The 13,290-nt window shown below is 54.1% G+C and overlaps 1 protein-coding gene across 6 annotated transcripts in view; it reads left to right on the top strand.

Moving 5' to 3' along the window:
* Positions 1-13,290, top strand: part of CABIN1 (calcineurin binding protein 1) — a 149,658-nt gene that overhangs the window by 61,211 nt on the left and 75,157 nt on the right. For 4 of the 6 annotated variants that reach the window (XR_011542181.1, XM_070628267.1, XM_070628268.1 and 1 more), the window contains exons 25-27: positions 2,456-2,716; positions 5,801-5,952; positions 7,717-7,895. Coding sequence is in view for 5 of the 6 variants with exons in the window: in XM_070628267.1 (XP_070484368.1) it covers positions 2,456-2,716; positions 5,801-5,952; positions 7,717-7,895 (592 nt within the window). In the remaining variant the exon portion in view is untranslated. The remainder of the gene's footprint in view (positions 1-2,455; positions 2,717-5,800; positions 5,953-7,716; positions 7,896-13,290) is intronic. The other 2 variants (XM_070628269.1, XM_070628270.1) reach the window with 1 other exon arrangement.

Below are 13,290 nucleotides of genomic sequence, written 5' to 3'. Positions count from 1 at the left end.
GGATTTGTTGTGTCTGATTGGATGGGCTGTAGGACACCTGTTGACAGTTACCTGAGCTGCTGTGCGCTTAAGCTTCTGCCTTCAAACTCACCGAAGGTGTCTATTGTAGGAAAACAAATGGTTTCCCCATGTTGTCAATTCTCAGGCAAGGGGAGAGGCTTTGGAGGCAGAACCTTCTAGCTGTGGCCTGAGGGAGGAACTTGACATCCCTGCTGTGGTTTTGGCTGTAGATGGGCTGACCATTCCTTCTCTGCAGCAGTGTTGTGAGAGCTGACATCTTCTGAGCCACAGGGTGAATGAGGTACCATAGCGGAGGCTGCACATCCTGCTCTGAGGATGGAGAGGCAGTCTGTGGGTGTGCAGCAGAGCTTCTAGAACACAGTGGACCCTCAGTGGCCGTCCCGCCTCTTCCTGTCTGAAGCATTCTCACTGTTACACCTACCAAGGACGGGGACAGTGGTGGTGTGTGCTTTATGTGGGGCAGGGAGGGGACTCGGTCTCTTGGTGGGGATCTGTGTGGTGTCAGTCCAGGTCGCGGCTCTTCACAGTTGCCCTCCCTTTCTCAGTAAGTGGCCATATGAGCCCCAGTGGCAGAGCTGGGTGGCCAGAGGGCTAGTGACTTGGTCAAGGCCACACGGCTGTGGAGCAGTGAGAGTAGAAGGACTCCATTTAAGCAATCACCTCTTATTTACACAGATTTGTCCCAGAATCCCATTTTGGAGGGAATGTGAAGGAGTCACTTGGTTTGTGCTGTGTTTTGGCCCTGCACTGTGATTCTTTCTACCCTATTTCACCCAGTGATGGTCTGTCAATTCCTAAGTGCTAAGTTTCTTTCCCAAGAAGTATCTGGCAGAGCAGTTGGGTAGCACTCAGCTCCTTGTGTCAGCCCCAGGGCCGTTGCTACAGATGATTCACATAAATAAGCATCTCCTGGAAGACATCCAGAGGGCCGCCTGCCTGTGTGCAGCAGGGAATAGGTACTGCTCTCACAGGCTGCCAGCAGCACCTCTGTCACAGCCTAGCACCTGCAGCCTCTCCCTTCCTCTGTCCCCTGGGATGAGATGAGAAGAGTCCACAGTTACCCTGCTGTTGAGCTGGGGCCATGGAGAAGAGGGGCCAGAGACCTGGGACGCCTGGAGCAGCTGCCTTTGCAGCCCCACAGAGGCAGTCTTCGCTCCAGCTCCCAGCCCAGGAGCTCGGGGATGAAGGGACGTGTGTGCATCTGATAGTGGACATCCTGCATGAATAGCACCCAGAATGCTGGCCCGGAGCCCCTCAGACAGGGACTGGAAAAAGTGGTTCTCTAAGTGGAAAAGCCTCTTGGAAGCTGACCTTCTGTCCTCACTGTCTGCACCTTTTGCTGTGTGAGAGGGCGGATGGAGACGCTGTGACAAAGTCACAGGCTCTGAGTTGGTGGGTCTTGCATGGGTCTCAAGGAGCCTCCCTTTACAAGCACCCTAGGTTCCTCTGGAAGGGTATGGAGGAGGTGAGAAGTCCTGTTGTACCCCAGAGGTGCACGTCTTTTCCAGTGCTGTGGAGCTGGGTCTTGGGTGCATGTTCTCTCCAGTGCTGTGGGCTGCGTGCTGGGTGCACGTCCTCTCCAGTGCTGTGGGCTGGGTGCTGGGTGCACGTCCTCTCCGGTACTGTAGAGCTAGGTGCACATCCTCTCCAGCTCTGCTTGCCCACCCTTGTGCAAGGGCAGCAGAACAAGGTGTTCACTGCCTGCAATGGACGCTCATCTCAGAACGTCAGTTCTGGGGCCGGCCCTGTGGCCGAATGATTAAGTTCGTGCACTCCACTATGGTGGCCCAGGATTTCACTGGTTCAGATCCTGAACAACCCGCAGACATGGCACTGCTCATCAAGCCATGCTGAGACAGCATCCCACATGCCACAACTAGAAGGACCCACAACTAAAAAAATGTACAACTGTATACTGGGGGGCTTTGGGGAGAAAAAGGAAAAATAAAATCTTTAAAAAAAAAAAAGAACATCAGTTCTGGCTGCCTGGTGTTCTCAGACTGACGTAGCAGAGCTGCTGTTGGCCTGGTCCTCCTGGCAGTGATGGCAGGCAGCCCCAGCCCCATGCTATCTCCCCTTCCCAGGCATAGGGCCTCACTGCAGCCACATAAGTCATAGTTGGGGCCTTTGCGGGGGGTCAGTAGGTACTTCATACATGCAAACTGTGTTAGATACTGTGGGGGAAAGGTCGAAGAAAGAACACAAGTTGATGTGAGGTGACTTGGGTTTCAGTCCAGCTCTGTGCCTTACTCGATGTGTGCTTTTGAGGAGTCCCCAGGCCTCTCCACACTCGGTGTCCCCAGCTGTGGAATGGTGATAGCACTTCTGTGTCTCCGGCTTGTTGAGAGGATTATAAATTTGCAGACAAGGTAGCAGGCCTTCCTGCAGGATACCGTGTGTTCCTGCACAGGTTAAGGCCATGGTCTCATTTCAGATGGAGAGCCGGCGGGACAGCATGCTGGAGACAGCCAGGCACTGTTTCACGTCAGCGGCCCACTGTGAGGGCGATGGCGATGAGGAGGAGTGGCTCATTCACTACATGCTGGGCAAGGTGGCCGAGAAGCAGCAGCAGCCGCCTGCCGTGTACCTGCTGCACTACAGGCAGGCTGGCCACTACCTGCACGAGGAGGCCGCCCGCTATCCCAAGAAGATCCACTACCACAATCCGCCTGAGCTGGCCATGGAGGCCCTGGAGGTGACACTGTGCCCGCCTGGGGCAGGGAAGCAGGGCAGGGGTGGGCCGGTCTCTCTGTCTCCCTGGGACTGGGGCACAAGGTCCCCATGACTCCCCTGCAACCTGCTGGAAACTTCTCTGTGTTCAGCAACTTTATGTACAATTAAATTAAAACAGCGTTTCCTCTCTCTTTCCAAGGGGTGCTTACTATCCTTTCTGGGAGAGTGAGCCTTTTTGTTCTTATCTCCCAGGAGAAAATCGTCTTTCCTTATTAGCACATACAAGTTCCAAGAACCTGGCTTGATGATGGCATCAGCGCAGTCCCCAGTGCATTCACACCCTGCAGGCTAGTAGGAGGAGGGCAGGCACCCTTGTCCCCGGGGTGCAAATGAGACATCCGAGGCCCACTGAGGCCACAGGGTGTAACCGGAGCACCAGTTGGCAGGATAGAGCCAGGGAAGCAACCTGCTCTCTCGACCACAGATTCAGGGTCTCCCACTGCTCCTCAAGAGCAGAGCACTTGTTTAGTGCTTGGATTTGCCTTTACGATTTCGAGGACATTTCACATGATGCTCTCACTGAGGCTCGTGGCAGTCCTGTGAGGCGGGCTGAGTGGCCATGACAGTGCATTTTGTACGGAGGAAACCAAGGACACAGGTGTGGACCCAGATATGCTTGGTCTGGCCCAGGACTCTCCACTTTGAGACCCTGAGCACGTTGACTTCACCCACCCTTTCTGAGGCCGTGTCCCCAGCCCCTGCCAATCCCACATGCCCAGCAAGCTTCTTGGAATTTGGGGCAGAATCTGTTTGCTTATGCTTTTTCTGCCTTTATGTATTTTTTTCTGATTACAAAATTTTTTTCTGTGATATTCCTGATTAAAAGAATTATAAGAATCAAACAATTCAGAAGTATTTAAGATGAAAATTTAAAGTCCTCAGTGATCCTAGTCCTCCTACTCCAATAATCCCTGTTAATTGTTTGGCCATGTCCTTTTCTTTCTATATTTTTTTCATATTAACATATAGATATGTAGTAACATTTTCTTAGCCATTTTGCAACTTGCCTTTTTGTAAGATGTAGCAGGAGTTGTGGGCTTTCTTCCTTGTCCTTGTGCCCTCTAGTCTGGCTGGGCATCCACTTAATGCCCAGTCCCTTCTTCATGAGTTTGGCCTTCTCTTCCACTTGTTCCGTGATGGTACAGGTGGCATGGCCTTGCACACATATCAGGGAGCACTCACAAAAGTATTTCCAAAGGTCATTTAACAGTAGATCAACAACGTCCCATTGTTCCATTGTCCTGAAAGGCTATACTGATCTATGACCATTGTGAGCAAACAAAAAAGTCTCATTTTTAAAAATTTGCCTTCTTAAAATGATTCATGCTGAGTGGTTTATAGCAACTGTTTTGGGGCCACATTTGTGGGATTCATTAAGAAGTGTGGAAGTCCAGCTTCCTATCAAGCGTGTCTTCAGCAGCTTTCTGGTTGCTGTCATTCCCAGCCCCAGGTCCCACGACCTTCCCCATCAGTTCTTTCATGCTTTCCACTTGGGCTAACGTGCCTGTCCTTGGAGGGACTTACACCTTAGCGACGAGAAGCCTGAGGCCCAGAGGACTGGCCTGACTTGCCCAAAGTCAGCAGCAGGAGAGAAAGGCAGCTGAGCCGGGGCGTTCACGCAGCACAGCGGCACTGAACCCTCCTGTGATGGGAGGTGACCGAGCCCTCAGGAACACAACTCTGCTTTTCCTGCATGTTTTCTTCTTCAACTTTTGGCCTCTGCTGCTGCCTGATAGAACCAGTGAGCAGGCAGGATGGTGGCCCTGAGAGGCCTGGGGACTTCCAGATGAGGAACTGAGGCCTCAGATGTGTAGGCTGCCCTCCCCCAGCACACCACACTGGCTCTCAGCATAATGGGCGCTCAGCTGGAACATGTTTATATCTTGCTTTAAAAATGACTTTTCTCTTAAGAATTTAACCTTGCCCTGGTGAAAATTCCCCTCTGCTGTTGAGCCTTCATTCAAAATACTTTACCTGCCACAAGGATAAACTTTGCCAGTTGAACACTTTGCCCTCCCCCATGTATGGCGGCCTGGGCATGCATGGGTGCCTCAAGGGTTTCCTACATCTAAAAACAGAGTTGCTGGACCCATTTCTCTGGGGTCCACAGGTAGAGGTGTAGGGATTCTGGATGTGAGAGTACTTGAGAGTGCTTCCCAGGCTGGACCAGCAGGCATCTCACCCGGGGAGGTCCTCGGTGATGTCTCTTGAGAAGCCCCTCTGGGTGAGGGAGGCTGGTTAATCAGGGCCTGCAGCCACAGTGGTTCTCAGGCCTGTGGCACCCATCGTGCCATCCGTGGGAGTGTGTGCCACATGTGGGAGCCTGCATTGCACCCACACCTGGGTGGGAAGGTCAGGCCATGTCACCTGTGGAGGTAGCTGTGTGTGGTGTGGCATTTACTTGGGGGCAGTAGAGGGCAGGAGACAGGACGGACCTAGGTTTAACCTGGCCCTGGACTTTCCTGGCTTGGGGCCTTGGGCAGCTCATGTCACACATTTGTAAATGGAGGAATCTGGTGAGGACTTTGGGAAGTGAAGGGAAGCACAGGCCCCAAGAGATGGAGTGCACATCCCACGTGCCCTGTACACACTGGGGGGTTTCTCGAGGCCTGTGGCACCTGGCTTGCCCCGGTGCTGGGACACAAACAGAAATCCAGCCTACTTCTCACCTCAGGGAGTTCCACAGTCCAGTTGGGAAACAGAAGGGGAGGCTCACTTTCTCAGGATGCCAGGAGAGGGGTGCACTCGAGCGGGCAGGAGGTGCCCAGTGAGTGGAGCTGAGGGTGGTACTCTTGTTATCTTACCATGATGTTCTGGGTTACTGGGTAAACATTTAGGCCAGACTGCTGACAGCTCGTGTCCTTTTTAATCATAAGAACTTTCTTTGAATGAGTTAAAAGTTGGCTGGTTTAAAAGCTAATGATAAAAGGCAGTCTGTGGTGGCCTGTCTCCCTTGTCAGGGGCCAGTTTCGAGTGTGGCTGACCCGCCTGTGGGATGAACCTTAGCAACTAGGAAGGCTGCTCACACCGAGTGTCACTTTCCTAGGTGTACTTCCGGCTCCACGCTTCCATCCTGAAGCTCCTGGGGAAGCCTGATTCTGGGGTTGGTGCAGAGGTCCTTGTCAGCTTTATGAAGGAGGCTGCAGAAGGACCCTTTGCCAGGGGCGAGGAGAAGAATACACCCAAAGCTTCAGAAAAGTGAGTAGCACACTCTCACCCAGCCACCCAGCCCGCGTAGACCCTAACTGGCTCGTTTACAGCAAGGTGGTGTGCAGGGGGTTCTACTGAGCAGCCCAGAGCTCATGGAGTCTTGGATCTCGTCTGGAGACTCCCAAGGGCTGGGCCAGGGTACTTCTGTGGAACTTGAGAAGGAGAGGCTGAGTGTGCAGTTCCTGGTCCCCTCACCCTGTGGCCATGCCTCATGCTGCCCCATCCTCAGGGGCAGGTCTTGGGGGTGGAGCCGACTCCCTCCCTCATCCTGGGGCACAGCTCTGCCCTGTGCAGAACACTGTAGGAAAGCAGTTTTCACGTTGCAGGCCCTTACCCTTGCGTCCTCTTCCAGGGCCTCTGCCAAGGGTGGGGTCCCTCTGAGGGCCTGGTCTGGTGCCTTTTCTCCTGAGAAGCTGGGAGGGGTGTGAGGGGTGTGAGGGGTGTGGGCTCCTCCTCTGGTGCCAGAGAGCTTGGGGACACTGGTGCCCTAACGTGGTCCTCTCAGTGGGCCTGGGAAAGACCCCTGTGCCACCCCTTGATGGTGAGTCGTCTCTGTGACCCAGATTTCTTTCACCCTGGTGTCTGCATCCTGGAGCTTCAGCTCAGCTGGCTCCATCTCTGAGCCCCTGCCTGTCCAGGCACTGTGCAGGGCTCAGACAAGTGCCAGAGAGACCCATGCCAGGGCCTGTTCTCAAGGCCCCTCGGCTTATGTGGCAGATGGGCACACACGAGGCATGCAGGGCAGGTGGACACAGGGTGCCGAGAAGTTATAGATATGTATTTTTTTAGTCACAAAGGGCCCAGAAGGTACAATGATTTTGTCTTTTATTGATCAGGATTCTTTTTTTTAATTTAAAAATTATACAAATAATACACAAATATATTCTAGTTATAGAAAATTCTGGCAGTCTATATGGACATATAGACTAAAATGTGACAAGTCCCTTCTCTCCAGAGTTAGCCACTATTCAGTTTAGTTCCTCGGATCGTTGTCTGTGCATTTACACACGCTTATGTGTGCACGTACAATTACAGGTTTTCTTTTATTTCCTTACAGTGAACTACTGAAGGTGTTGTTATAGAGCTTGCTTTTCCCTCCTGATGATTTGGGACCAGTCCATAGAGATAGTGCCCCATTCATTCCATTCTTTCTAGTGGCTCCTGGGGGTCTGTGGCTGTGGATTATTCCATTGCACAGATGCACCATGTTTTCTGTAACCATTTTGAGGGACATTTGGGGTGTTGCTAACATTTTTGCTCAACAGTGTTGTAGCTGATGTCCTTGTACATGGGTGAGCATGCAGTAAATCCAGATGTTTGCTATCTGCACGCTTGTCGGAGATTAAATCTGTCAGGCTTCAGGCGTCACACAGCAGGTCACTGACTTGGCTTGGAGAGGTGCTGGGGTGGGTGCTTCTGAAGAAGGGCTCATCAGGTCCCCTGTAGTCTCCTGGGGCCTGAGACCCGAGATTCCAGCAGAGCCCAGCCGCAAAGGTTGGGTACCGCCTGGTTAGGGCTGGAGCCCAAGTGGATGCTGTGGGGGTGGCTCCCTCAGCACCGCAGAACACCAGCCAGAGGGGGTGAATGTCACCAGAGGTGCGTGAGAGCAGCAGGCCCTGGGGAGGGTGGAGGAGGCCCTTGAAGGTGGCCTGGGGTTCAGCAGCCAGGAAGGACACTGTCCCAGACTGGCACACATCCTTTTTCAGTAGTGTGTGGAGATTCTGACCTGCACCTCAACCCTCTATTCCACAGGGAGAAGGCCTGCCTGGTGGATGAGGACTCCCACTCTTCAGCTGGGACACTGCCGGGCCCCGGAGCCTCCCTCCCCTCCTCCTCTGGCCCAGGTCTGACATCCCCACCTTACACAGCCACTCCGATTGACCACGATTACGTCAAATGTAAAAAACCCCACCAGCAGGCGACGCCGGACGGTACAGTCCCTGTTCTCCCTACTGCCAGCCCAGGGCGGCACACCAATCTCGGGGGAGGGTGCTTCGGGTGATGAGTCGCTTTGTTTTGGTGAGGGGGGGTGCTGGGTCTGGGGTGACACGGGCAATGTTGCGGCTGTTCATTAACCTCATGGACTCACGGTGATTCTGTGCTTCCAAGACATGCTCAGGGTTGCCACCTGCCAGCTAGCCCACCTGGGAGCCATGGAGGACCAGGGCGGGCTAAAGCACCTTACCTTTCTGTGCCTGCATTTTCCCACCTGCAAAATGGGGACACTGACGGGCCGTCAGAAGTCTTCATGGACTGGCTGTTGGTGTCTGTGGCCACCTAGAGCAGCTCCTGTGCAGTCAGCCCTGGCATGCCTGCCTCACACCTGCATCATTATGGCACGTTCTTCTGATGGTCATAGGAAGGTTGTGACTGGTGCTGGGTTCATCACCCTTGGGAATCCAGATAGGTTGATGGTGGGGGTCAGTGGGGACCATGTGCCAGGCCATCCCACGTGGGAGGGGGCAGGTGGCAACCGTTCAACCACATTCCCTACTAACATTAGGAGGTTGCATGCTGACCTCGTAGCTTGATTTCTTCATGTTCTCTTCACCTTTACAGTGATATGCTGGTGACAAAATATTTGCTGAAATGAGCCAAATTGGTGGACTTAGAGGACCATTAACATGGAGCCCTGGGGAGGTAGTGACAGTGTTGAAAGGCCCCGGGCCCTTGTTCACATGGCACTCATCTCACCAGGGCTGTGGGGACACGGGCCTTGCTCCTCCTTCCCTGATGGGATGGGAACCACTGGGTGGGTGGGATTGGCCCCAGGGCTGTGCCTCCTGCCAAATGGCCTTTATAGAATGGCTCCTTGGAGGAAGGACTTGCCTCTAGGGCACTGTGGTAGTCTTGAAGTTGGGGACCAGCACAGGGCTGGGTAGAAGGGGGTCAGGGACCATGCCGCCTTGTTCCAGCACCCTGCTGAGGCCCCCCGCCCAGTGCGTGGGTCCCTAGAGAAGAGCTGTGAAGGATGAGAAGGTGGCAGTGTTTGACTTCAGGGGCATTTTGTGGTCTGAGAGGAGAGGAGACTTGCAGTGTCCCCTCCTGTGTTTGGTTTGGCCTATAGCATGTGTGTTGAGACAGAGGCTGTGAATCTGAGTGTGTGCTGCGTGCCTCCATCCCCTTCCTGTGGTCCCGGCTCTTGGCACCTCCCTGCCTGCCCCAGAGGGTTGAGCAGACATGGGAGGAGCTGATCCCCCTGCTCTTCTGCACTTTAGTCCTGCAGACGTTCCCAAAGTGAGGCGCCCCTCCTTATGTAACTCAAGTTAGACAGGAAAACCTCCCTGTTCCCAACCATTTACTCTTGGGAATATTGAGAAGACACCCTGGGAATAAATCTCTGCTCTGGGAATTCATTCCTGCCAGGTACTTTCTGTGAGGGTTTGGCGCCATGCTGGTTTTCAGGAGAGGAATGCCTCTCAGGGTTGTCTGCAGCCCCGTGGCCAGCATCCCCTCCCCAGCCGTGCAGGCTGGAGCTAGCTCAGCAGCAGGAGCTGTGCTGGGCTCTGTCAGCCCACAGAGTTGGATCTGCCTCCCCTGGCATGGGTACCCTGTGGGAGCAGAGAAGGAGGGAGACAGGGCTGCCTCAGAAAGGGACCACGATGCTGCCTGGCACTGCTGCCCTGCCATCCTCTGGTGGCACACATGCATTTGCATGGAGCCATGGGGAAGCAGAGTGCTGGGGGCTGGTGCTGTATGACATGCCCTGGGTGCCAACATAATGGTTATTTGTTCTGGAAGTTTGCAACGGCACCCATACAAATAGGCTCAAATATAATTTCAGTGGTTGTACTGAAATGGTTGTAAAAAATTGGGATCGTTGTAAAAAATTTTTTTCAAAGTGATTCTTGTCAATGATGTAGAGCCATGAAAATCCCATGGCCCACCTTTGCCCAGTCCTAGCCCTATGTGCCAGGAAGCCCAACATGCCCTGCTGTGCTCCGCCTGGGCCTAGCTGCGTGCTGCGTTCGGGCACTTGCACCCTCTGCGCCTCTGAGAGAAAACAGTGTCTAACACAAACGTGTTTGGAGCTCCAAAACTACCCTGATTTGAGAAGCTTAGGTGGCCTTTTCAGCAGCTGCACCAGCTCCTACGGAAAGGCTCTGGCTCCGGCAGAAGCAACAGACTGTTGGTGTCAGGGGATACACTGGTAGCCTCAAAGGTCCGCAAGACCCACCTCCACCCCTGCCTCCTGGGACCCGGCTAGGGCTGGCTGACCCAGCCCTGGGAGGAGAACATGTGGCCTCACATTTGCGGCTCCGCTCCTTGGCCTGAGAGCAGCCTCGAGTCTCCTGTTGTGGGAGAATAGGGGCATTGGTTCTCATGCCAGGGCAGAGTGGAGCCCTTCTGCAGCAAGAAGGGTAGCAAGCGCTTCCGGCCCTGGTACAGATGGAGAGAAGCAGGCGTGGAGAGGTTCAGGATCTGCTCGGGCTCAGACAGAGAGGCTAGGGCAGAGCGGGCCTTGGAGTCAGGGAAGCTGAGTTCCAGGCTCAGCTTCACTGCTGACTTGCTCGGGAACCTTGAGCAGGGACTTCACTTCTCCAAGCCTCTGTTTCCTCACCCGTAGAATGAGGTTAATGTTTCCTCACAACTATTAAACAAAGTTGCTTTCACGTCGCGGCTGCCTCCTGGGTGCAGTCATCCCAGGTGGTTGTTGCTGGCATGAAGGCCAGGCAGCAGTTGACAGCGGGAGGGGCCTGGGCTTTGGGCCAGTCACTCTCCTTTTGCACCCTGCCTCTCTCCAGCCAGTGATGTGGCCTCAGAAGATGGGTAGGCAGTGTCCTTTGAAGCAGCAGCCCTGAGTGGGCCTGGGCCTTAGGCTTTCTGGGTCCAAGTCTCCTCCAGCACAGAGGCTAATTGGCCACCAGCTGGATTGGGAGCCAAGTTTCAGGACTTCCCTTGGGTGCATTCAGGAGACCCTGCCTTAGAGCTGCCTCTCCACTTTCATATGTCTTTGCTTCAAAACCAGAAATCAACCGGGGTCAATTCTTTTTTCTTTTTCTTTTTCGTTCTTTCTTTCTTTCTTTTTTTTTTTTTTTTTGCTGAGGAAGATTATCCCTGAGCTAACATCTGTGCCAGTCTTCCTCCACTTTTTTTTATATGTGGGTTGCTGCCACAGCATGGTGGACACAGCAGGCTAGTGGTATAGGTCCGTGCCCAGGATCCGAACCCATGAACACAGGCTGCCAAAGCAGAGCTCACCAAACTTAACCATTATGCCACGGGAGCAGCCTGTCAATTCTTACTTGGTATAAGATTTAGAAAAATAGCTCCCAGTGCATGTAAGTAGGTCAACATTTGATAGTGACTGCTTAGTCAGACCCAGATTTGCTCTCTGAACTGGCTCACCTGCACCCTTGTGCTGCCCCACACTAGGGTTGGAAGCTTCCTGCAGCCCATCTACAGCTCTAGTTAAAAGCCCTTGGAAGTGGCCCTTGATCGCTTTGAAACTCCACCACAGCTGGTGCCACAGTCAGTCCTTCTTGGGGCAGTTGAGGGGGCGCCCACAGCTGACCTGGGGAGGGGCCCTCTGGCCCAGCTGAGAGAGACCAGACAGAGAAGACACTAAGACACGAGCTGCCGCTCCTCCCTGCCTGACTTCCCCCGTACATCAGCTTGCTATTTGCCCTCGGTGCTGAAATCTTGAGTGTTCAAGTTTCCTGACCAGGAAAAAAAGTCACTTGGGGAGCACGTTGTGACCTTCAAGGGGCGCCCAATAATTGCTGTTTACGCATGTTCAAACACAGCATAATGAGAGTTCTGAGCAAAATCCCTACCCCTCTCCCACATGCAGTGCACATGTGTGTGCGTGTGTGCGTGTGCGTGCTTGGGCCCCACAAGGCAGTGCATGCTTGCCCTGTGCTGGGCCCCGGGCTGGGTGCCTGCAGTGGAGTAGCATGTTCCTCACAGTCGCCCTGCAGGCTTGGTCACATGTCCTCTTCCCCAAGAGGAAGCCGAGCTGAGGGCAGGTGGGTGCTCATCCAGGGCTCAGGCTAGTTGGGGCGGAGCCAAGGAAGAGCTGGGGTCTAAGTCTCTTTCTCTCCAGACCAGGGGTGAGGCTAACACGAGGAGGGTCCCTGTGCCCACTCACCTGGATCCGTGACTGGATCTGGAGACTGGATCCGTGTGCGTTTCCCTCCCTGTTGGAGGTTCATTGGTGGCAGGGCCCAGGGAGCAGAGTTGTTGCAGAACGCCTTGGTCCATAACTTGGCCTGGCTCCACTGGCCTTTGGGATATGTCCATGATGGCTCTGGTGGATTGGCCAAGATCCTTGCTGTCTTCCTGTCATGCTCCATGTCACCTCAGAATGCTAGAGCCAAAAAGGGCCTCAGAGGTTGGAGGCCTTGCCCTGTGGTCAGTCTGAGGCTGAGCCTTCTGTGGGGTTCTTCAGCCAGCTTGTGGCCATGCCCATCAGGTGCTGTGTCAGCACTATGCCAGGTACATGGGACAGTCCTGGTCCCTCCTGTCGGCTCTTAGCAGGGGAGGCAGGTGCAAATCAGTGAATTACACAGCTGAGGGTTGGGGTATAACTGAAACCAACCTGAAGAGACCTGGCCTGGCCTCTTGGTGGGGAGGGAGGCCTTCCTGAGGAGGCCAACTTTAGCCAAGATCTGAGTGATGTGTTGGTGTTTTCTTGAGGGGTGGGGAGAGAGAGAACAAGTTGGGGGCCAGAAGAGTGGGCACCATGGGAGCTGGTGTCCATGGTTGCTGGATGCCCATCTGATCCCATTTACAGTGTGAACAGAGGCTGCCCTCAGCCCCAGGTTGTAGGGTGTGGGCCGTCTGGGCCTTCTGGGGGAGTCCAAGGTGCCCTGTGCCAAGCCCTCTATGTGACCATCCATCCTCACCTGCCATGCTGTCACAGTCTGTGTCGTGTCCCATCTGTGCTCATCCTCGTCTGCTCGCCTACACTGCCTCCACCAATATTGCCCGTGCTGCCCCTAACCCTGACCACACTCTGTTCTCCAGGCTTTGTCTTCTGCTTGCACCTGTCACGGCTCGCTTCAGGGGTCAGCACAGACCGCATGCTCAGTCCTCAGTCCGGCTCCCTGCTTCCCCTGTGACTAGGAGCACCTCCACATCTGCTGGTCCTGTGATTTGGAGAGTGTGTGTTTGATGTGCTTGGCTTCTGCCCATGGCCCATCTTCCCAGTTCTGGCCAGATGCAGACGCAGCAGTGGCCTCCCCCTCAGTGCCCGCCTGCCCAGCAGGTGACTCAGTCCTGGTTCCCATTGCTTTGGTCTTTCTTGCTTTAAAAAAATAACAAAGGCAACAGACTCTAAGATACCAGGTTATCTTTACAAGGACAAGTGTGTAAAAATGCATA

This window comes from Equus przewalskii, chromosome 7 (assembly GCF_037783145.1).
Source record: "Equus przewalskii isolate Varuska chromosome 7, EquPr2, whole genome shotgun sequence".
NCBI classification, from domain to species: Eukaryota; Metazoa; Chordata; class Mammalia; order Perissodactyla; family Equidae; genus Equus; species Equus przewalskii.
Note: the sequence above shows the minus strand (reverse complement) of the source record. Positions and strands in the feature narration are given on the sequence as shown.